Here is a 23,195-nt window from a genome sequence, read left to right as displayed (position 1 = left end):
TGCCGTGTGGGTTCGAAACTCAGCATTGAAATTAATTTTTTATTCCACTTTTGTATAAAAATTAAGTTTCCTTCATGAGCTCTGTGACAATACGACAGAGACTGAGAGAGATACCTAAAGCCGATTTGGCAGATCAGAATAGTTTATTATATATCAAAGATGATATTGATTAAATACATGTACTTAAGCCATGCAAATAATGAACATACTATTTTGTTATATAAAGACATATATACAAATTCAAACCATCAAAGAAAGAAACAAAAATAATGAAACAAAAATGAAAACGAATAGAAAAATATCTGAAAAAAAACAAAAAAACATGAAGATTCGAACCCACAAAACGATTTGTTTATACCCAATTGTTGTCTGCAGTTTTACCCAACTGAGCTATTTTTCCATGTACATAGTGGATTTTCAAATGAAAAAAATACTAATATTTAATTGTCAAGTAATGGGTAACCATTATGATTATTATTTCATAAGTTATCACGAAATAAACTCGTCCTCGCGTTTCGGCGGAAATCACGTTATCATTGGGGATTAGTATATATTTATGCTTGCATGTATATTTTGAAACGTGTACAAATGTAGCGAATTTAGTAAAGTTAAAACTGAAGAGTTGAATCTGTTACATTTTTAGCTCGACTTTTCGAATAAAAAATGAGCTTTTGCACTCGCCCCAGCGTCGGCGTCGCTGTTGGTTTAAGTCTTTTTTATAAAGCAAAACATCTGTAATACTAGCTTTACTGAGACGAAATCTATCCAAGCCCGCCGTTACATGACTGAAATACTTTTGAAAAACGGCGTTAAACCCAAAACAAACAAAAAATCTATCCAAAAGTCCAAATCATCGTACATAACGAAAGGGTTTGCTCAGTCCCGTATCATTCCCTCCCTCCTCAACATTTCCGCTTTAACTTCATACTGGAAATTTAAATCCATGTCTAAATATTCCGCTTCCCTCTTTCTTAAACCACCTATGCCCCAGGTTTAAAATAACAATAGAAAGATAAGCCATTGCTGACACCGCTCAAAGTAGAAAAATCCAATCGAAGGTTTAACTTTTGTCGAGCACGGTTATTCACGTGCTGACTTAATCGTTGTAAATATATCCGACACGGCTTAAGTCAGAGCTTAAGTCTTTACTTAATAGTTGAAAAACTGGCCATTATTGAATCTAGATTTTGCGTTTTAAACGGCAGATATGACAAAGAGCATAATAATTTTACATCTATATCAAGAAAGGGTAGAGCAGTCGTAGATTATCTGTGTGTGCCTCACGACAATTTGCAGTATTGTATAAACTTCAAGGTGTTAACGGTACAATCAATTGTTGACCGTCACAACTTGCACGATCTTTTGGGAAAGAGATCAAGACTACCTGATAATTCTGTATTTTTGTCTGAACTTAATACGTCACAATATAGGACACCGGGTCATTGTTCTTTCTCAAGGGAAGGAACACTTATGGTGAACATGTCATACTTGACTGAGCAGGTAATAAATACAATGGTATCATCAAAGGCATCCGAATTCCAGTAGGGCGCCGCCATCTTGGACTCATGCACATTCATTACACATAGCCTCTTTGACAATGTTTGTTTACGCATCTTTAAGTCTATCTTTAGTGGAATACAACGACGTAATAACAGACTTACAAGAAACAATAATATAGTTTGAATCATATAACTCCTAAATCTAACATGTCATAATATAGATTAGAGACTGATTAAATGAATATGCATCATCTAAAAATAGACTCCCGCCCAAAATTATTGTCTGCAATTATTCTCTTTGCTTTCAAAGGATCTTTTACAGATTTTATTTCATATCAACTATATTAATTTGACGTTAAGTATTACCATCAAAATATACTGTACTTATAAAGTAATTTGAGATTTTTTCGCTTGTCTGTTAATGCTATTTGCACGCTACGCACCGTCATTTCAATTACTTCCCTTGCTTTTATCCAGAATTGTATATTGCATTTTTTTTCATTTCATTGAGCTATAAAATGTTTCGAACTTTGTAATTTAATGCCTTCTGATAAGTTGTTTTGTAAGATTCAAGCTGTGATTTTTAATACGCATGTTTTCAAACCCATTAGAGTGTTGGTTCCCTACTTATATATAAGCCCTTGTTCTTATAGCTTAATAGTACGGTCCCAGACGGCCATATATCCCCAAAGTTTAATAGAATGATGATCTTTACTATCTATTGCCCGTTGATAATATTTAGGTAGAATCGCTAATCAAAAGGTGAGAGATTATTATTATAAATGAAATAAATATTTGTGTGTGAAATAACTCTATATACTTAAAAAAAGAGAGAAGAATGCACGGTAAACTAACAAAGCACTAACAAAACACATTTTTCATAATTGTTTTATTACACATCTGAAACAGGACCCTTAAAAAGAATATTTGATGTGCGCTAGAAGGAACCTTTTGGTAAGCTAAATATTGTACCAGTTTTACGGCTGAACAAACAATTCAACGGAGATACAAACTGAATGAAATACCGGATTATGATTATATTAGCTGTGTTAGAAATCATTTCTAATATTGAAAGATGTAGGAAATCACAAGAAAACGTTGATATTACTTACGAACGGCTGTGTAATGTGATACTTACTGAAATGTACAATAAAATCCCGACCGTCGGCTCATCAAACAGAACGAATAGACGTTTCAAGAATAAGAAACCGTACTGGAATGAGGATTTGACAAATTTGTGGAATGATAAGCGGACTAAAGAAGACCAGTATCTTAAAATGTAACGACAGCAGACGAAAACGGTTAGAAATATGTCAGATTTACATTACAAGAAATATATTTGACAAAACATTAAATAAAAGCGGAGCGATGTTACAGAATGTCAGTTGCCGTTGAAATAGAAAGTATGTCTACCAGTAATCCGAATGATTTCTGTGATAAAATAAAAAATATAGGACCAAGAAATAATAAAAATATACCTATAGAGATAATTGATTCCACTGGAATAATATCCAATGAGGAAACCGATGTTTTCGAGAGGTGGCGACGGGATTTTTAAAATCTGTACAATGGCGTAGACGATAATGAGTTTGATAATGATTTTTTTACAGAAATGCTAAAATACATAAACGTTTGTTAGCGGACAATATAAATGACCCATTGTATGTTTTAAACGAAAATATGAACTGCAATATTACAATAGAGGAAATCTCAAATATAGTGACGCACGCAAAATCAAGGTCAGCCAGCGGATACGATCAAATTCTGTATTGTGTATTAAAATTTCCGGCTATGATTGCGGTGCTGCAATAATTGTTCCAGCTTATTTTTGATACAAGCATTATTCCCTCTGTTTGGAGAAAATCAGTTATTTGTCCCATTCTTAAAGACAATACAACGGATCCCCACATTCCAATGAACTATAGAGGTGTCACTTTACTGTCGTGTATATGTAAACTTTATAGTGCATTTCTTAACAAACGTTTGTCAAAATACTTGGACGAAAGTGATATATTAGCTGATGAACAAAATGGCTTTAGGTCTAATAGGTCATGTGAGGACCATATCTTTACATTAAATAGTATTGTGCGAAATAATCCCTCTTTATATACAAGTTTTATTTTTCTTCGGAAATGCTTAAAAGTTTGATTTCATAGACAGAGACATGCTTTTGTACAAACTTTTGCTCAACCATGTTGATGGGAAGATGTACAATTCTATTCAGAGCATATACCAATATTCAACATCATGTGTACGCATAAATAGCAAATACACTGACTTGTTCGATTGCAAAACCGGAGTAAAACAGGGAGACAACATTTCACCGACACTCTTCTCCATATTCGTGAATGGCCTGGTGAAAGAGGTCAATGACCTTGACCGCGGTGTTAAAATTGGGGAGACCAAATTATCAATATTGTTATACGCAGATGATATTGTGTTGTTAGCCACTTCTGAAAATGACTTACAATATATGCTAGACCAGCTACACAGCTGGTGTAAAAGATGGAGGGTACTAACAAACACAGACAAATCAAAGTGCTTACATTTCCGAAAAGGCCGGTCCCAACAAACAGATTTTACTTTCACAATAGTATACTTGAAACTGTAGACACGTATAAATACCTAGGAGTATTTTTCACTGCAAAGGTGACTTTTCTTACAATTGCGATACACTAGCGAAAGGTGCAGGCAGAGCCCTAGGTTGCCTCTTATCAAAGATACATTGACTGAAGGACTTCGGATTTCAATCCTATGAAAAAGTGTATGAATCATGCATAGTTCCCATTTTAGACTACAGTGCATCAGTCTGAGGTTTTAAAAGCTCACAAGCAATTGACAATATACACAATCGTGCTCTCCGTTACTTTTTTGGTGTACACAGATTCGCGCCAACTCTTGCCTTACTTGGAGATGCAGGTTGGCTCCCGAGAAATTATCGACAATGGATTACTATATTAAGATATTGGAACAGACTTATATGCTTAGACGACAATCGTTTGTTAAAAAGGTATTCAATATGGATTATAATAGATGTGCCAATAACTGGTATTGTGATATGCAAGGTATTTTGTCCAAATTGGGATTATCAGATCAGTTTGAAAGAAAAACTATTATCAGCATTGAATCAGCGAAAGCAGGAGATTTATGGTCACGCAGCGTAAGAAATGTGTCTAAACTTCGGACATACACTACTTTTAAAGACGCATTTAATACTGAACACAACTTGAAATTATATCTACAGAAAAATGAAGGTTCATTACTGGCACAATTCAGGTGTGGTATTTTACCACTGTGAGTAGAAACTGGACGCTACGTGGGTGAAGCCCCAGAACAGAGACTTTGTAAACTTTGTGATGCAATTGTGATCGAAGATGAAACACATTTTCTTGTTGTCTGTCCTTTCTATTGTAGAATTAGAGATGAATGTTTTAACGAAAGCTACTCCGATCAATATAATGCAATGTCTTCAGAATGTAAACTTAGGCATTTAATGAGTATAATCCAAGAAAAGTGGCAAAGTATCTAAAAAGGAAAAAATCATTATACAGGTAGATATTTTGCATCTAATAGAGTGAACAATTTTCACTATATCCAATGTTGATGTATTATTTGCTATCAAATCACCAATGCATTTCTAATGCATACAGTTTGTTTCCATTTTTTATAAATGTACATATTAGATACCATTTTAAATGCAGAAAGATTTTTCTTTCCGCATGTAAAGTACAGCCTTTATTATATGTTATCCGGACCAACCACGTTACACTATGACTTCAGGTTTATTACATGCACAGTGTAACTGCCCTAAACTGTGATATGAAACAGTGTATTGCTTTTTATAAACCTACTTGTTAGTTATGAATATGTATGTAATTTGATGGAAAAAGTCAGTTATGGTGATGCATTAATAAACATTTAAACTTACACCGTCCTTTATGTTAGTAATACGGTTTTAGCAGGAGTGTATAAGTGTCAAATATATCAGACATATCAAATACTGGAACCTGAAAAAGATAAAAGTAAGTTCTTATCTATGTTCTATTACTGATTGCTACACTTAAATTGAAGTATGATGATACGCTAAGAGCAAGTGTTATACAAATATTGAATTGTTGGTAAATGAATTAATATTTTAGCGGATACAATAATTCTTTAGTTTACTCCCTACTCAGTCACTCCTTAAAGAAGGTAAATGGTCGGTCACTGCGATGTCTGACAAGTGCAGTTTTGTTTTAGCACAGCCTCTTGAAATATAGAAATCATATCTTATTTTTGTCATATAAATTGAACTCATAACTCAAATTAAACCCAAAAGAAGTTGGACTGAAACAAGTGTTGTGTTTTAAGGCATATTAGAATAAATGAGCATTGGTACATATTTTATTCTGATAGAAATACTGCATACGTCCTTGACACTGTTCGAACAAACCGTTTTTAAACCTTTAAGTCCAGGAGAAGAGGAGACCGATTTGTCTATACATCGTTATTGTCCATAACCGTATATGAAAGTTTAATTTCTTCTTTTTTCTAGAAATCATGGAACAATCAGTAGCTACAAGTCCGGATAAAATAATTGAAGATATTGGTGGATGCGGCCGTTTCCAAATTAGAATGGGAATTACAGTACATGCAACGAAAACATTTATTAGCTTCAGCATTATGAGTATGATACTGATTTCTGCTACCCCACCTTGGTGGTGTGTTAGTGAAGTCACATATTCAAATATGACATCATGCATTAATAGCCCCAACAACACGTTGCATTGTCAGGAAAAGACATGTTACTTAAACGGTACAAAATGTAAACGTTTTCAGTTTGGAGGAAGTGCTAGAACTATAGTTTCAGAGGTAGGGATTACTATAATTTACGCATTGTATCATCTTTGTCGTGATTATAAATGTATGACTGATCTAATTTTATACTTTGTTACTTTTACATAATTATTAACTGAATTCTCTTCTATTAGTGATTTATGACAAATGCTGTATTTTAAGACATTACTGTAGACTAGGAATATTTGCGATGTTTTAAATTCTTTTATATTCGTGAATGGTTAAACGCACGCTTACTTCTTAAATAGGTTTGGTTATTAGCCAACATTATTTTCAAATGCAAACTGGACACAATTTTTAAATGTTTAATAATTATGGAAACTATCAGATCATAAGTTAAATTGATAGATATGTATACAGTTTTCTACATTATTTCCATGCTGACAATCTTGTAATCTTGTTGACATTTTTAATTTCAGTTCGAACTTCTGTGTGGTCTTGACTACATTCCAAGTACCGTAATGTCTATGCAGATATTTGGAATGCTTACTGGCGCACTCCTAGCAGGGCAGATTTCAGACCTATTTGGAAGAAAACCACCCTACTTCGCTGGTCTCGTTTGCTTAATGATCTTCAATTTGATAGGCTTTGTCTCAGTTAATTGGATAATGTTTGCAATTTCAAGGCTTTTCATAGGTATAGGCGCAGGAGCATTTCTTGCCATACAGTATTGTATTGTGTCAGAGTTCTCACTTGCTCGGTGGCGCGCCTGGATTACTGGTTTTCCATCCTGGCCTTTACAATCATGTCTGTTTGCACTGGTAGCGTGGTTGATACAAGACTGGCGATATATTCAATTGTTTTGCTGCTTACTAGGTCTACCCTGCCTTCTTACATGGTTGTAAGTCATTCATATTTTGCACAAATAAGTTATTGATTAAAAAAATATGGTAAGTGATTTTGATAAAAATGATTAATACTAATAGTTTTAACACATTGTATTTAAATGCACCTGAAAGATGCAGCTTATAATGACATAGATAAAGGTGAAAACCACCACGTTAAAAAGGTTTGTGAGTCTTGGATAAAAGTAGAAAAAGAATAGTAGACGTGTATGAATTTCTTTTTTTTTTTTTTTTTTTTTTTTTTGGTAATGGTTTGACATTTCATTTTTTGGGTTGAAAAACATCGTACTTCGTAAATTCATTTTCCCTTTTTTATAGACTGGTTAATTTTTCAAGAACAACCGATTCTTGCTTATAATATTAAAGAGACGATTGTTATAACTTTGTCACTGAAATTCGTGCTCGCATATTAAAACAGTTTAGTATTTAAGGTCCATGTTAGGTGTTTTGAGACGCACAATAGTTCATAAACAAAATGACGAAATATTTTTGAAAATGAAGTTTGAAATTTTCTACAATAGAACGTGGACAATTGAAGTATATGCCATATCAGACGTAATTTGTTTTTCAAAACAAAACAACCAGTCTTGGAAGCCTCTTCTACTTATTTTGAACAGTTTTGTATACGTTGTATAATAAACAAAGGCCTATGAGCCGTAAAAAACCTAAAACAAAAGTTGGCCCGAGGGACGGTTTGAAAGCACTTAACTTGAACCTCAAATGTTTGTGACTGAATTCGTACTATTCGTACAATATCGTGAACTAGAAAGTTTTTCGCTGGTACATTGCACACGATCGCATAGAAGATGCTGCAAGGGTTATAGGTCGAGTAGCAAGGTTCAACAAACGGCCAGTACCAGATATTAAAAACATCGGCATTACCAAAGAGACGACAAGGGAAAGCAAAAAATACACATTCATTCATCTTTTCAAGTCAAAATCCCTAGCAAAGACAACAATAATGTTATCTATTAACTGGTAAGTATTAAAGGACTTAACAAATATTCTGGGCGTGATTCCTGATAAAACCATGTGTCATGTATTCCATTCATTTTACTTACAGATGATTTTAACATTAGAATGGAAATGAAATGGTAGCATCACTTTTTTATTTTACGAAAAGAGAGACTGAAATAAATAACCAACGTATACTTTTTATACTTCCCCTGTGGTAATGAATGCATTTCAAAATCTTTTAAATTTGTTTATATTTTGAAACATCTTTTAAATTTGTTTAAGTATTTGTATAATTTTATTAACGATTGTGTATGATTAGAGCACAGGTTCAAATTGATCGAAGATATATATATATGTGTGTATGTTAATAAAAAACGCTACTGAGCTTTATATGATAAACCTTACACCGTTGATTTTAGCTCACCTGTCACGTAGTGACAGGATGAGCTTTTGTGATCACCCTTCGTCCGTCCGTCCGTGCCCGCGAAATGATGGTTAAGTGACTGCATAACGGTACTTTCTCTTTGATGTCATTCATTCCGTTCTGTTTATGTGACTATTTTTCTTTTTATGTGACTGTTAGAACAATAGAGAGAACAATGGGGGAGTCACATAAAGACCGTTTCGTTAGAACTTCCGTCCGTCGTCCGTCCGTTCACAATTTCCTTGTGAAAACGATAGAGACAACATTTTGTATTTGGTTTTTATCAAACTTGCACACAACTTGTATGGGCATAATATCTCGATTACTTTCGAAAACTGGCCAGATCCCATCTTGGGTTCCAGAGTTATGTCCCCTTAAAGGGCCAAAATTTACCATTTTTGGTTTGTGAACTTGATAGAGACCACATTTTGCAATCAGCTTTAATAAAACTTGCAGACAACTTGTATTGGCATAATGTCTTGGTTCCTTTCGAAAACTGGCCAGATCCCGTCATTGGTTACAGAGATATGGACCCTTAAAGGACCAAAATGGGCTATTTTTGGCTTTTAAACTCGATAGAGACAACATTTTGTAATCAGCTATAATCAAACTTGTACAAAACTTGTATTTGTATAGTATCTCGGTTCTTTCGAAAACTGGCCAGGTCCCATCTTGAGTTCTAGAGTTATGGCCCCTTAAGGGGCTAACATTTGCTATTTTGCCTTTTGCAGTCATATAGAGACTTCATTTACAGTTTGATTTGATCCAAACTTGCATATTATATCTTCAACAACAATAAATCTTGGATTCCATGATGAATCTGTCAGATCCAATCATAGGTTCTGGAGTTACGGTCCCTGATTGACCCCTGAAAATTTTACCTTGTGAACACGATGGAAGTGACATTTTACGTTCGATTTTAATCATACTTACACACAACTTAATTCACAATAAGATCTCAGTTCTTTACAAAAACGGGCTAGATTCTATTATAGGGTCGAGAGTTACTGCCTCTGAATGCGGGAAAATTTTCTATTTTGGCCCTTTTAGCCATATAGAGGTTTCATTTATGCTTTGATTTTATGCTAATTTGCACAGAATGATTATCATGATAATCTCTAGGCCTGGATCAAAACTGGGTCATGTCGGGTCAAAAAATAGGTCATCAGGTCAAATCAAAGGAAAAGCTTGTTAACAAGATAGAGGCCACATTTATGACCCTATCTTCTTGAAACTTAGTCAGAATGTTTACCTTGATGATATCTAGGCCAGTTTTGAAACTGGGTTATATGGGGTCAGAAAGTAGATCATAAAGTAAAATCAAAGGAAAAGGAAAAACATTCTTCAGGCCACATTTATGATTCTATCTTCACGAAACTTGGTCAAAATGTTTATCTTCATCATTCCTAGGCCAAGTTTGAAACTGGGTCATATGGGGTCAAAAACTAGGTCATCCAGTCTAATTAAAGGAAAAACTTGCTAACATTCTTGTTCATTTGATGTGCATGAAACTTGGTCAGAATGTTTGTCTGCATGCAACATAGTATGAATTTTTATCAGGGTCATATGGGGTCAATAACTAGGTCACCAGGTCAAATCAAAGAATAAGCTTGTTTACATCCTAGGGAGCACAATTTTTATTCTACCTTCATAAAATTTGGTCAGAATGTTTGTTTTCATGAATTCTTCGATAATTTTCAAATCTGGGTCATGTGGGGTCAAAAACTAGGTCACTAGGTCAAATCATAGGAAAAGCTTGTAAACACTCTAGAGGCCACTTTTTTCTCTAATCTTCCCGAAACTTTTTCAGAATGTTTTCACGAAAGTTTGGACAAGTTTTCACTGGTATAGTGTTTTACACAGGTGAACAACCTAGGGCCGTCTCGGCCCTCTTGTTTGCATGTACGCTAGAGTTCCAAGTTTAATATTTCAGGTTTGCTCTTGGTTTGGTTTTCTATGGAATAAGCTTTGGCATTCAAGCGCTTGCTGGGAATATCTACCTCAATCTATTTCTGTTTAATCTTGTGGCAATACCTGCAAAACTGATTACAGTATGGGTAACAAATAAGTAAGACATAGTGTATAATTATCTATACAGATTGGTTTTGTAGGAAATTTTACCAAACAACGTGTGTAACCACGGTCAAACTAGCGTTAAAAGGCCTAATAAACAGATAATGTTTTCTGTTTTTTAGGGATAAAAAACATTGATATTATTTTTTATTTTCTGAATGCAAAAACAAACAAAAAATATTTTAATGAAAACACATTGTTCGTTTATAAAACATCATTTAAATCCGCACGGTTAATAAATTGTCATCACAGTAAATAAAGATATACTACTAGTACCGTTGAAAACCAAATAATACATTCATCATAATGATTGCTCATTAAGCGGCTGTGATTTTTTAAATTTTGAATTTCCATGGAGATATTGTAAGTAACATTTTGTGCAAACGCAAGGCAACATAAAATCAAATCGTCCATGTCAAAATCGCAAAAACTAATAAGTGACATTTTATGCACATGTTCGCAGACCTTACAGATCCAAGTTATGAAATATATGTGAAAAGAATTCTCATATAAGCGTGAGACTCGTTATAGAAGAGTGCAGTATAATAACAGGAGTAACATGAAATTTAGATTTACTTTATTACATGCTTTTCAATGAATTATCGAAATATTAGAGAGAAATATATTGGTATTTTCACAGTGAAAAGCAGGAAACTATAAACTGTGTAAATAAATCCAAAATACGAAAAGAAAAGAAAATGTGTTTGTCTTACATAAGATCAGAATATCTTTCACTAATGAACAGCTTAAGTTACATTTTCACTCTTGGCTATGACACTCGTAAAACTGCAAATGTTGTTCAATTTCAATCTCACACTGAAACAAATAATCTCTTTATCTAGTTTACAAAAATGATATTCTGATGTTTGTCTATAGGCAAGTTCCCGTAAAGGAAAAGTATTAATATAATAAATTTTACAATGAAGTGGTTATTTAAATGTTTTCACGTATTACACTTTTCTTATAAACAAACGTTCCGCATCAAAAGAGCATTATGATACGATGGTTTTCAATCTAATCATTTATCTTTCTATTGGCAGACTGGGGCGTAGGGGTTCAGCTATTATCTGTTTCACAACAGTTGCCATAAGTGGTTTTGTGGTTGGAATAGTTCAAGCTGTCGGTAAATAAAAATCAATTTTATACCTCATTTGCATACTAGTACGCCCATCTCGATCAATACCATACTATTTCATGTTCCACTTTATTAGATAAATATCATATGAAATAAGGCACTGCCTCAATCGGGAATCGATCAGTCTTCAACTTGAAAAAACTGTCTAATGACAGCACGGAAGGACACATATTTTAATTCGATACTTAATATTTCTCATTCGGTATACTCGCATATCGATCCCGATATTCGTCGCTATGCGTTGGATCCATTCCTTATCAATTTAAAAGTGGATTTTGGAATAAAAACAACACAGCCAGTATTATAGGTAATTTCCGGCTCTTGGATAGACGCTACATACGGAGAGGTATCTTTATCTATATGAACTGTGCTCACAAGGTGCTTTTATTTACAAGTGCACACTAAATGTATATAATTATACCAAATATCCATATTTGTACTGATGTGCGAGACGTTGCGGTTCGAACAAGTTATGTGGACGCTTATTAGGCACAAGAAAAAAGCGTATTCTTGCAAAAAATCCGAAGTCAGACGCTCTGTACACGTGCCGGAAGTACACATATTTTAATTCGATAGTATATATCTTATTCGGTATATCGCATGTTATACCGTAGTGGGATCGATTCCCTATAAATCATCGGTCTATATTTATTAACTGTACTTCTGTGTAGTCTACAGTCCAAACACTGGGCTAAGGTAAAAACCTGGAGGAAAAAATGAAAATTTATTTTGATGTCACGTCATATGTCAGAATGTCTTGCAGTTTGATAGACAAAACTATTAGTCATTTCTTCTATTGATCTCAGGCAACAGTTTTGACTGTTGACCGAAAAGCCATTCAATAAGTGTATGATACGAAACAGATTTGCAAACTTTCATGACGTTGAACAATGAAATGTATTTTTCATTTTTCAGAACAGCAATGGAAAATTTTTGGCCTTTGACACTAGCATTAGCAGCATTCAACTCAACGACATTAAATAAAAAGCAACCCAACGAATTATTTCTGGTCTTTACCACAATATTTCATATCATATGCATCAAAAACTGTGAGAAAATTAATCAGATATCATCCAAGAAATAATCATGTGTACTTTAAACAACAATAGTCAGCTATTTTCATCATTGACGTCAAGTCTATAATTTCGCGATATAGGTCAACAACAGTGGCAATCAAACTATCATAGGTTAAAGAATACTAAATATATTATTCAAACATTAAAAAGCCGTCTAAGTCTAACTAACAGGAACACTCAAACGTCATTAAACATCAATTTAAATTTTATATGAACTGTTAACATTGTCATTATCGCAAATATACTCCTCTGGGCAGTGGACACACCAGATATTTCGCAAGTAAACCACAAGGTCGCAGGCGTGGTAATTATTTATCGGAGCCTAACTCTGGTACAATAACTGATTGTTTTCTACCGGATACTTAGTAAACATGTCCTAATTCACTGTTCAGTATCATGGGCGTTTTTAGAGGAGATGGTCCCGGGGCCTCTTCTCTACCTCCCCCATAAAATTCGCCGCGCTTAGACGTATTGATATTTCATTCATTTTTGTTTAGTAGGCTGGAGGATGCTACGTAAAATCTGGTGTTCTCTAACCAATGGGCGGGACTTAATTTGCATAAGAAATGAGGGCAAATGCCGAACGGCTATTAGACGAACTTGTAAACATTGCAAATATTTGCTAAATTAATGGATATTGTTTTTAATTTCTGCACTTCAATTTGTAGATACGCGAAAAATACAATTGTAATAAATATGGACAGATCCTTACCAAGGTAACTGCAAGCAAGAACGTTTTTTCACTAGAAAAAAATAGGTCATGATCTTAGACAAGCAAACACCGCGTAGGTGGCGCAACTCAGATACCGCGAAATTAGTGATGACGCGAGATTAGTGATGGCGAGTATAGTAGCAATAGTAGTGAAAATAAATAATGAAATAATAAGAAACGTTTTATTCTACGAACGACTTATAATTTATGTGCTTTGATTTATGGTTCCTGCATATATAAAATACCTTCGACATTTATTACAACACCACAACAATATCCATACACAGTTAGTCTATTGTTTTCCAGATGCTCCAAAGCGCGACACTTTGACAAATGTGTTTGCCATCATAGCAAATATGGCTATCAACATGGCATGGGGACCGATACAGACTATGACAATAGAGGTGTATCCAACAGTTATTAGGTATGAAAAGGTGTTAACCCTTACCCAGCTAATTTTCTATTATGAACTTGACCATCTTTCAATTTGGACAGTACCATATGATATTAACTGTTAAAAGGGGTGCTTACCAAAATATACTGACTGGCAAAAGCATGATCAATCGTGTTTAGCATGATAAGGGTTAACATTTTACCAGTAATGCTACGAAAGACTAAATAATGACCTACGTTAGGAGCATTTTGCTGTTAGCAAAAAGGTTGATTGTTGTGTATCTATGTTTAAAGAATTGCCATAGTCAAAAGCGGCTATCTGTACATACAATCATTATGGCAAGTTTTGGTATTACAGTACGTTGCTTTATAAGCTAATGATAAAATAGAATATACATGTAACTAATATCATCACTAGGAACATGAAAAATATAATAGACTTAAGCACTATTTAAATGATGTCATTAGAAGTAAGAATATTTCTACGAAAGAAAAGTAAATTATTATCCTATCGTTGAATAGAATTTAAGTACTACAATGTTTAAAATGGGTTTTTCTACCGTAAACATCCGACTGATTTAATGCAGTAACTACCTCTTAAAATTGTTAAGTAACAGTTACTGTTATACCTTTTCCCGTTCTAACTTTTCTCAATTACGTTCGCTGAACTATGGTACTGTACGGTACATAATGAGACTTGTTTCTTACTTTTAGAAATATAGGGTTTGGATCATTAAGCGTGATTGCCCGCGTTGGTGCTGTGCTAGGACCACAGTTTGTTTATTTGGTAAGGCAATAAAATGTTTCTTTTACCTTTTACTAGTTGTGTAAATGATACCTATAATGATCTTGCAATTTTATAATCTTTCAATTTATACATCCATAATTTGTATATTCAAAACAAAAGGAATTTAAATTAAAAATAGAAAAGGCGCCGTAAAAGGTGTGTTCCAGATACGTTCCCCGTACAAGTATCATCTGAGTTTTTTGTTATCTTCTTGTTATTTCTTATTTTCTTATTAAAAAGACAGTATCTTTATTATTCAAGTAAAACACTAAAAACTGCTTTTTCTAGGTTATACACATACGTCTTTCAGAATGCTTATGTACCGGGATTACTGTTCTTTGTATGTGGCGGAATCGCGGTTTTATGTATTCTGTCACAACTGTTCCTACCAGAAACACGGAATTTAAATCTAAATGATAAACTACACCAAGCGGAAGCAGAAGTAGTGTCACTTGAAGACAAAATACAAGACGTAAATGGAGAAATGAAAATAGTTAATTAGATGAATATGTTGATATATTGTTAGACTATGTGTTCATTACTCAAGTGAAAATTGTTTGAATTCTGTCGAGGTTACTGTGTTTAAATTTTGTAAATAATATTTAATTCTATCAAACATAATAATTCCCGTTTAAACAGAATCAAAACTAAAATTATTACATTTATTGTTTTTACAAATATTACAATTATTGTATTTTGCTCGGGAATATGGATAATATCCCGTCAAACAAAATTTCTCCTGCTCTATTTCACCAAGGTGGACAGTTCACTTCTATGATACGTGTACATGCCAAGTCAGTACAATTCCTGACCATGAATATTAAAATGAATATCTTAATCCAATAACCTACTTACGTGCCTTTTTAATTAAATTTTACTAACCTCAAACGCGTCTGGTTCCTGATTATGAATACATTGCTAGTACAACATGTATAACTCATTAATTGCTACAAGCTCGGCCCGTCATTGGTTTCAACATGATTATTATTATGATGTGATGCATTTTGTAAAATAGCATGTTAATTGATGCAGTTGTTTCACCACTTTTAGTGCACCTCGCGTTATAGGTCATGTTATGCGCAATAGACTTGGCACTTAAACATGTTAAAGACATCTGTTTTGATGATTAATAAAACTTATAAGAAGATTATTAAATAATAGACTCGGTTTGATTGAGAGGTAATGAAATGATCAACACCCCTTACGCCCCCCCTAGCACTGGCTTAGGCGGATTTCTATTATAGAAATATTAGATTGGCGCATTTATTCGAAAGTACCAGAAAATATAACAACACTAAATCCAAGTATGGGGAGACTTTTTACAGACGCGACACGGCACTAAAAGACGCTGTTGTGATGATTAACAAAATCAATGGTCGCCCAACTCGACAAAAAATGTAAGTGTTGCAGGCTTGTTGTGATTGTAGCTGTTAATGGAAGATCTATTTGAAACATAGTACGCAACAAAGCAAAATATAAGCAGACTCGGCTTGATAATGTCTGTTATGAGAGGAAATGAAAAGCGCAACACCACTAACACCCTGTACGACGGGCATAAGCGGAATTCGATTATAGTAAAACTGAATGTTCTCCACGATCTTAAGGGACTAGTACGTTTAACTTAAATTAAGAGGTGCGGATAGAGCAGCTATACTGCAATACAGACAAATCAAAGAGCATTCAGTGATTGCATTTTTCAATTATTGATTTGTTTTTCTATTATAAAGTATGTTATGTGAATTGATAGAATAACCTTCATAGTGTTTTAATAAATTAATATGTAAATGCAAGCTGTATTTTGCCCAACACCACAAAAATGAGAATGTTGCAGATTCGGTTTGAGTGAGCCTCTTCATGGACGGTAATGGAAACGCACGCTACCCGTCTATGCCTTCTAGCCCCGGGTTGATCAGAACTCGACATCTGCACATGCTACAAGTACCAAAATACAATTTTAAGAAAGACGTCCGTAAATGTATTCATACGACAGTGTACAAGGTACCTTCAATAGTACACAAGAATACAATTCTATCGGTATGTGAAAACGTCTGCCTATGGCTTTAATACTGGTCAAAGTGTCTGCAGTTAAATCTTATGTTGTTGTGATGTCTGTACTACAACTTATGTCATGATATAGGACTTGTTGTTAAAAAGGCGAGAATAAGTTTAGGCGGCAGAGCATAGGTAATCCGAGGTCCCGGGTTCAAGTTACAGGGTGAGGTTTCTTTTTGCTGAGCAATTCGTTAAAACATATTCTTCCTTACTATACACCAGATTCTTCAACACTTTTAACTGATACATTGATGGTAGATATTTATAGTTTTCATGATTTAATTATGTATGCATGTAAATTTAATTTAGATACCGATCTGAATTTGCAAATAAACAGTTAATTAGACCTTTAAAAAAGATTCTTCAGAAACGTAGAACGCAAAGAAGTAAAATAATAACAGACTCGGTTGCTTGCATATGTCATGAGGGGGAATAAAGTGTGCATAACCCCTCAAGCACGCTTGCGTTGGCATAAGAGAGGAACTCCATTATAAAGCTACATAAGTGTATTCCACAAAACATTCTTGTAAATATTAAAATATTATAATAGGTGATGTACCAACCGTCTGCGATGGTACATATGATAACTGTCTAAAAATTAATCACATTAGCATGACTCGCTACCTCCCTTAGTCTTAGTCAAATGGCAATGGATATTTCTGTTACGACATCGAGCATTTAGAAGGTAGCTGAACTTGGTATCTCTGTAAAGTGGAAGTTATGATATTAGTTTGTTTAAAACGGCTTAATTTAATTATTGTTACTAAACTTTTTTGATTGATTTTTTTTTTCTCGCTGGGGTAAATTGTTAGTATGAGGCAAATTGTTATGACTGCCTGTTTAGACTTTTACGACAGTGCAGTAAATATAGAATGAATTTATCAATCTATACTATTTTTACTTACAATTGAACCATGTCGCTGAGTCAGTTGTAGAACCATTTTGAAAGAAAACCTATCAAACTCTCAGACCTTGTAAAAAAGGTTAGGGTAGATTTCCCGGAAGCGCAGAGCACACTAAATACAGTCAGAGAGCCACGTATCGCAAAGTAGGCCAGCATAAAAAACTCTGTAGTGGAAATATATAGCAGATAATTTCTTCAAGAATCCAACAAAAACAGTGAAATTATATGCCAGCTGCAAAAATGGATAAGGGGTAGAGAAAGGGATTGGGGTGTTAGGGGAAGTGGAAAAAGCAAGCATTAATATTCAACTGAGATCATAGCCATGCTTCAAAAGCGCAGTCTACTAGTATACTCTGATTATTTCAGCATGAACGCAGGCCTGAATAATGCATTACTGTTTACTAAACTAATAGTAAAAATAATAACACCTTTATTCAAAATGATGACAAATATGAATATTGTTGGGACATAAGTGCAGCCCTCACGGACTTATTCTTTGCACCCGTGACACTGAATACATACCTCTCTTCACAGACTGCTAGGGTATGGCTCAGTGCACACCAACCGAAACTGGTTTCCACCAGTATAAGTGTTTTATTTTGTTTTGCAGTTTTCGTTTAATATTGGGTACTTGTTTTGCTCACTCTAGCAGATTTTCAACATTTAATGCATTCCGTTTCGTGATGAGTTTGATGTTCTGTAGCATTCTTTCTGGGCCTTTCTGTCAGAACAGACACTTTATATTTCTTTTGCCCTCCATTTTTTTTTCTTTTAGCAATCGTAGGAAATGGGCGTATCTTTTCCGAAGAAAACAAGGCCTTTCTTTTTGTTCGCACACCCTTGTGCACTAGAAGTGATTTTTTTATATAAATGTTAATTACCGTTAGCACAAGTCAGATATATTGCAATGCTTTTACTGCAAGTATTACGATCACTTACGCATAGCCTGAGCATTTATAGCTAATCTCTGACAACTGCGTCAGGGAGTTGACTCTTTGGCTCAGTGGTTAGAACCGAACAACCCGGCTTCAAATCCTACCACAGGCCATTGAGATTTTCCGTCATGAAAATGCTATGCTCCTTGATTTTTTACGGCTAAAAGTCTTAAGATGGGGGCTCGTCCGGGATACGGCCTTTATTTCGTGCCGAAAATGGCACTGTCTATGCCAAAATGTCTTACACCTCATCATAAATGACGACTTCTTTGAACTTACAGTCGTTTACGCATAGCCTGTACGTTTAAAGCCAATCTCTGACAACTGCGCGAGGGAGTCCACTCAGTGGTTAGTGCATTGGATTAGCACCCGAGCGACCCGGGTTCGAATCCCGCCACAGGCAATTAGGATTTTTTTGTCATAAAAATGCTATGCTCTTTGATTTGTTACGGCTAAAAGTCGTAAGACAAGAGCTCTGATGATAGAGATGCTAAGGCAGTTAGAAGTCACACAATCCCGATAAAATAAGGTTTGCAGTGTCATTGTTCAATTCTTTTTAACTAACATAGCGCTCAATATCATCAGCTACATTTTGGCCATTTGAAAGTCTGTAGCAATCGGCAGCGGTATGAACACAATGTTCATTCCAATGAACATCTGCTACCTCTCAGTTCTAATATAATCGGGCATTTACTAAGACAAGAGCAGTGTTCTGAATTTATGTTGCCCAGTTTTGCTCGTCTCAAAAAGGAGTGTGTCCTCTAACATATCTTCTGCCTGTGGTGGCGCAATGACCTCAGTGCTTCCTGATATGCTTTCATGCTTTCAGTTGACACTTTACACGGGTCAGGGAGATCGGTCATGTAAAACGGGCCAAAATCTTTATTTTGAAGGATCTCGTTTTTAAGGGGATGAACGTTTGCAACTTATTCTAATATCTCATAAATAAATATAAAAGATCGTCAGTTGCTGACTTAATACTAAATGGTTATAACCTTATGATGTAGATCTAATACTAGTGACAGTTAAAAAATGAGACAAATATCTTTCGTTTAAAAGTAAAATTAACGTTTCAACAATAACATATATCTAGGTTGTAGGTGAATCATTTTCATACAAAGGTACTAACATTTCTGAAAGTGACTGGGAAGACCAGAAACCTTACGCTCATTTATTTGAAAAAAAAAATGAAACATTTGAATAACAAACTTTAATTGCAACATGTGTAAGGCTATCATCAACTTTACTAAACATATCCTTACAAGGACAATATCCCAATAAAATGTTTCATCCGTGCAGTCTGATCAAGATCTGCACTGTTCGCCATCCAGTCAGTACCTTTTAGGTAAGCACCCCTTATAGAAATTTAGCAGGATAAGGGTTAATACTAAGCTTATGTGAGAATGCCAGTTGTCAAGACGAAGAACCATTTTTCCAGGATTAGGTCTGCCTATCATGGTAAAATGTTGTGTGAATGTGTAAAAGTTTTCCAGCTGGTTTGCCTGATATTTTGCCCGAGGCGTCTGTCAGTACACAAAAGATATACGACCTCTCGATATATATGGCGTGTGTCAATACTCCAGATAATGAACCTTGCCCTCATCAACATCGAAATGCTGCAATGAATAATGAAAACAAAATTAGTGACATACACTCAACCAGCAGATGAACGATAATCGTTATGTATACACAAGCGTGTTATTATAAGGGAGATTATGTTTACCTGTGCTTATCACCGTGACGTTAAATGTATTAGACTGGGCTACAATACGTCGCTAATTGTCATGTATCTTTGATTTTTACTGACATTTCTCTTTATTAGAGCAAGTAATTTATCTCAGGTAAGTTTTGATTTCTTTTCACTTATTTAATGACAATTAATGTTTTTGCTTACTGACGACGCTAGGAAAAAGATCAAACTGGGAAGGCCACGCTCCGATTGATCAATAATGCCATAGCTGAAGTTTCTCTGATCTGATGTGTAATTCTTATTGTAGCATAAAAAGAATTTCTGTTTATACTTTACGGTGAAAATACACTTTTTAAACATGTGTATTGCCAAATTTGCTTATTTCTCTCTATTCTATATGACGTAACTCGGGCCATAAACAAGAGTAAAAGAACAACGACTTTTTACTTTTTATTTGGAGCGTGATTAAAACGCGACGTGTTCTTTTTATTTTTTTTATTTTTTTTTGCTAGTAGAGTTATCGTAAATCGTATATGGTTTATGTTTTGCGATGGGAACCATAAATAATTCGTTTTCTTACATGTTTTTCAGCGAAAGATAGAATTATTAGATTGAAATATATCTGGTATTTTCACAGTGAAAAATATCAAAATATATTTTCACTTGAAAGTAACTATAAAATGGTTAATTTTAGTCAAAACATGAAATGAAAAGAAAATATGTTTGTTTTACATGTGAGATCAAAATATCTTTCTTTCAGTGAACACCATATCTTACATTTTCACTTGTGGCTATACCACTCGTGAAAATATTGTATCTGGTGTTTACTCGTGAAAGATACTTCAATCTTACACTGAAACAAACAAATGTCTTCTATATAATACAACATTTTATACATGACATTTCGGTCCTTATGCAGTGTACGGACTGGGCAGTCAAACAAAAAAAAAGCATGCGACACGGACTTCAATTCCGCTTCGGTCCGAACCGTAAACTTGCATGTTGTATGCAATATTAAGCGTTTTCTATAAGTTAAACGTTAAAGACTTTCTGCTTGTATTTTCCAGCTGTTATTTCATTGTGCTTATAAGTCAGCCTGAAACGGTACTTGATATACTTAAGCTAAAGTCACACATACGGATATGTCCGTGCGTTGAGGTACGGTGCGGATAGGATTAGTCTGTGGGTGTATAACTACGGTGCAGTACGTCTTAGTACGGGAAAAATGGTGAGAAATAGGAAACAAACAAAACAATACAGGACGCGAATAAGTACGGATAGGTACGAGGTACTACGTTGAATTACGTTTTACTGCGCCTTGCAACTTGCCCAGCGCACGGACGGGTCTGCGTTAAACTACGTTGAACTTTGCTTAAGTACGAGTAGCCTCGGATAACTACGTTCAGCTACGGCGAGGTACGTAACAGCAGGAATAACTACGTTTAAGTACGTTTAACTACGGATGAATAGGTTTCAGCCAAGTTGGACTAAAGTCACGCTCAAATGGCTACGGTTCGCTCAAACTTTTGTGCATGTTCAAAAGTTGGAGAAACTTGCAAGTTTGGAATAAGTTTTGAATACGTTTTGACCACGTTTTGGTACGTATTTATACGAATGACTACTCTGAGGTACGGCTCAGGTACGGATCGATACGGATCGATACGGATTACTACGTTTCTGTCTGTAGCTAGACGTAGCTATCCGCGCCATATGTGTGACTGGGATATTACATAACTGTAAAGCGTAAAGTTTGGCCGTTCTTTTCACCATGGGATAATAATGTATTTTCTTGCTTTGCTCTAACTTCTTGTATTGCCTGAGATAATACCTTTACTTATGTTTTAACATCTTACATATTTGCCCAAATATAGATAAGTTGATACAATATGCAAACCTTTCTTCTTTCAGACATTAATTAATCACATGAAACATGCAAGAGAAACGTTCCTCGACCAAACCAACAAGCCCAGATCAAATAATCGAGGATCTGGGTGGTTGTGGCAGGTTTCAGGTATTCATGGGTATTACAGTCCATCTCACAAAGACGCTCATAAGTTTCAGTGTAATGAGCACGATTATGTTAACCGCTACTCCTCCGAAATGGTGGTGTGCTAATGATAAAGTGAAGTTTAATAAAACATCGTGCTCAGTGGATGCCAATGCAACATGTCCTGAAAAGACGTGTTTTATGAATGATACCAAGTGTGAAACATTTGAATTTGCCGGTGTTAGGACATTAGTGTCTGAGGTAAGTTATATAATCATATTCGTCTTCGCTATTCACTTGGATGCCCGTCCGCTTAGCTCAGTAGGGGTAGCGTAGAACTACGGCTCGCGGTGTCGTGAGTTTGATCCTCGGGCGGGGCGTATGTTCTCCGTGACGATTTGATAAAAGGCAATGTGACTTAAATCATTCTTCCTCTATCTCTGATTCATGTGGAGAAGTTGGCAGTTACTCGCGGAGAACAGGTCTGTCCTGGTACAGAATCCAGGAAGACTTGGTAGGATGACTGCCCGTCGTACTCTTGAAAAATGGCGTTAAAACCAAAGCAAACCAACAAAACCGTTCAGTTTGTATGCAAATAAATTAACAAACCTAAGTGTATGTTTACCCTATTAAAAATGTCCTGAAACATATGTCAAACAGCATTAATCAACATTAGATTTAACTTCCAAAAGGTTCTGAAACATGATGCTTTTAAAATGGTCTTGTTGATTGTCTATCTAGTTCCATTTCAGTTCAGCCTTCTGTGTGACCTTGACTACATTCCAAGTACAGTGATGTCACTACAGGCTTCCGGTATGCTTGTAGGAAGTCTCATAGCGGGGTAGATATCCGATACCTTTGGAAGAAAACCCATATACTTCGCTGGAATA

At 35.0% G+C, this 23,195-nt stretch overlaps 3 protein-coding genes across 3 annotated transcripts; all 3 read left to right on the top strand.

The window, feature by feature from the left end:
• The first annotated feature begins 6,039 nt into the window (after positions 1 to 6,039).
• LOC128548370 (uncharacterized protein F23F12.3-like) lies at positions 6,040 to 7,197 on the top strand. The gene is made up of 2 exons (XM_053522965.1): positions 6,040 to 6,350; positions 6,755 to 7,197. The coding sequence occupies exons 1-2, from the start codon at positions 6,114 to 6,116 to the stop codon at positions 7,178 to 7,180; spliced, it is 663 nt and encodes a 220-aa protein (XP_053378940.1). The 5' UTR covers positions 6,040 to 6,113; the 3' UTR covers positions 7,181 to 7,197.
• Positions 7,198 to 7,988: 791 nt separating this feature from the next.
• Positions 7,989 to 15,522, top strand: LOC123562547 (solute carrier family 22 member 21-like). Its single transcript, XM_053522958.1, has 6 exons — positions 7,989 to 8,158; positions 10,495 to 10,629; positions 11,675 to 11,757; positions 13,864 to 13,981; positions 14,665 to 14,737; positions 15,048 to 15,522. Exons 1-6 carry the CDS (start codon positions 8,142 to 8,144, stop codon positions 15,237 to 15,239), a joined length of 618 nt encoding a protein of 205 aa, XP_053378933.1. The 5' UTR covers positions 7,989 to 8,141; the 3' UTR covers positions 15,240 to 15,522.
• Positions 15,523 to 19,508: 3,986 nt separating this feature from the next.
• On the top strand, positions 19,509 to 23,194 carry LOC128550311 (uncharacterized). Its single transcript, XM_053529126.1, has 3 exons — positions 19,509 to 20,469; positions 22,227 to 22,566; positions 23,058 to 23,194. The coding sequence occupies exons 2-3, from the start codon at positions 22,249 to 22,251 to the stop codon at positions 23,148 to 23,150; spliced, it is 411 nt and encodes a 136-aa protein (XP_053385101.1). The 5' UTR covers positions 19,509 to 20,469; positions 22,227 to 22,248; the 3' UTR covers positions 23,151 to 23,194.
• Position 23,195: the final 1 nt, after the last annotated feature.

This window comes from Mercenaria mercenaria, chromosome 2 (genome assembly GCF_021730395.1).
Source record: "Mercenaria mercenaria strain notata chromosome 2, MADL_Memer_1, whole genome shotgun sequence".
Lineage (NCBI taxonomy): Eukaryota > Metazoa > Mollusca > Bivalvia > Venerida > Veneridae > Mercenaria > Mercenaria mercenaria.
The sequence above is the reverse complement of the archived record's forward strand: the minus strand, read 5'-3'. Positions and strand labels throughout refer to the sequence as shown.

Bases quoted from the DNA above. Each gene is read 5' to 3' on its own strand.
- LOC123562547 (XM_053522958.1), top strand. The intron at 11,758-13,863 runs GTAAATAAAAAT...ATTGTTTTCCAG, and splicing joins TGGAATAGTTCAAGCTGTCG to ATGCTCCAAAGCGCGACACT. The intron at 14,738-15,047 runs GTAAGGCAATAA...TACGTCTTTCAG, and splicing joins GACCACAGTTTGTTTATTTG to AATGCTTATGTACCGGGATT.
- LOC128550311 (XM_053529126.1), top strand. From the start codon at position 22,249: ATGCAAGAGAAACGTTCCTCGACCAAACCAACAAGCCCAGATCAAATA. The intron at 22,567-23,057 runs GTAAGTTATATA...GTTCCATTTCAG, and splicing joins TTAGGACATTAGTGTCTGAG to TTCAGCCTTCTGTGTGACCT.
- LOC128548370 (XM_053522965.1), top strand. From the start codon at position 6,114: ATGGGAATTACAGTACATGCAACGAAAACATTTATTAGCTTCAGCATT. The intron at 6,351-6,754 runs GTAGGGATTACT...TTTTAATTTCAG, and splicing joins CTAGAACTATAGTTTCAGAG to TTCGAACTTCTGTGTGGTCT.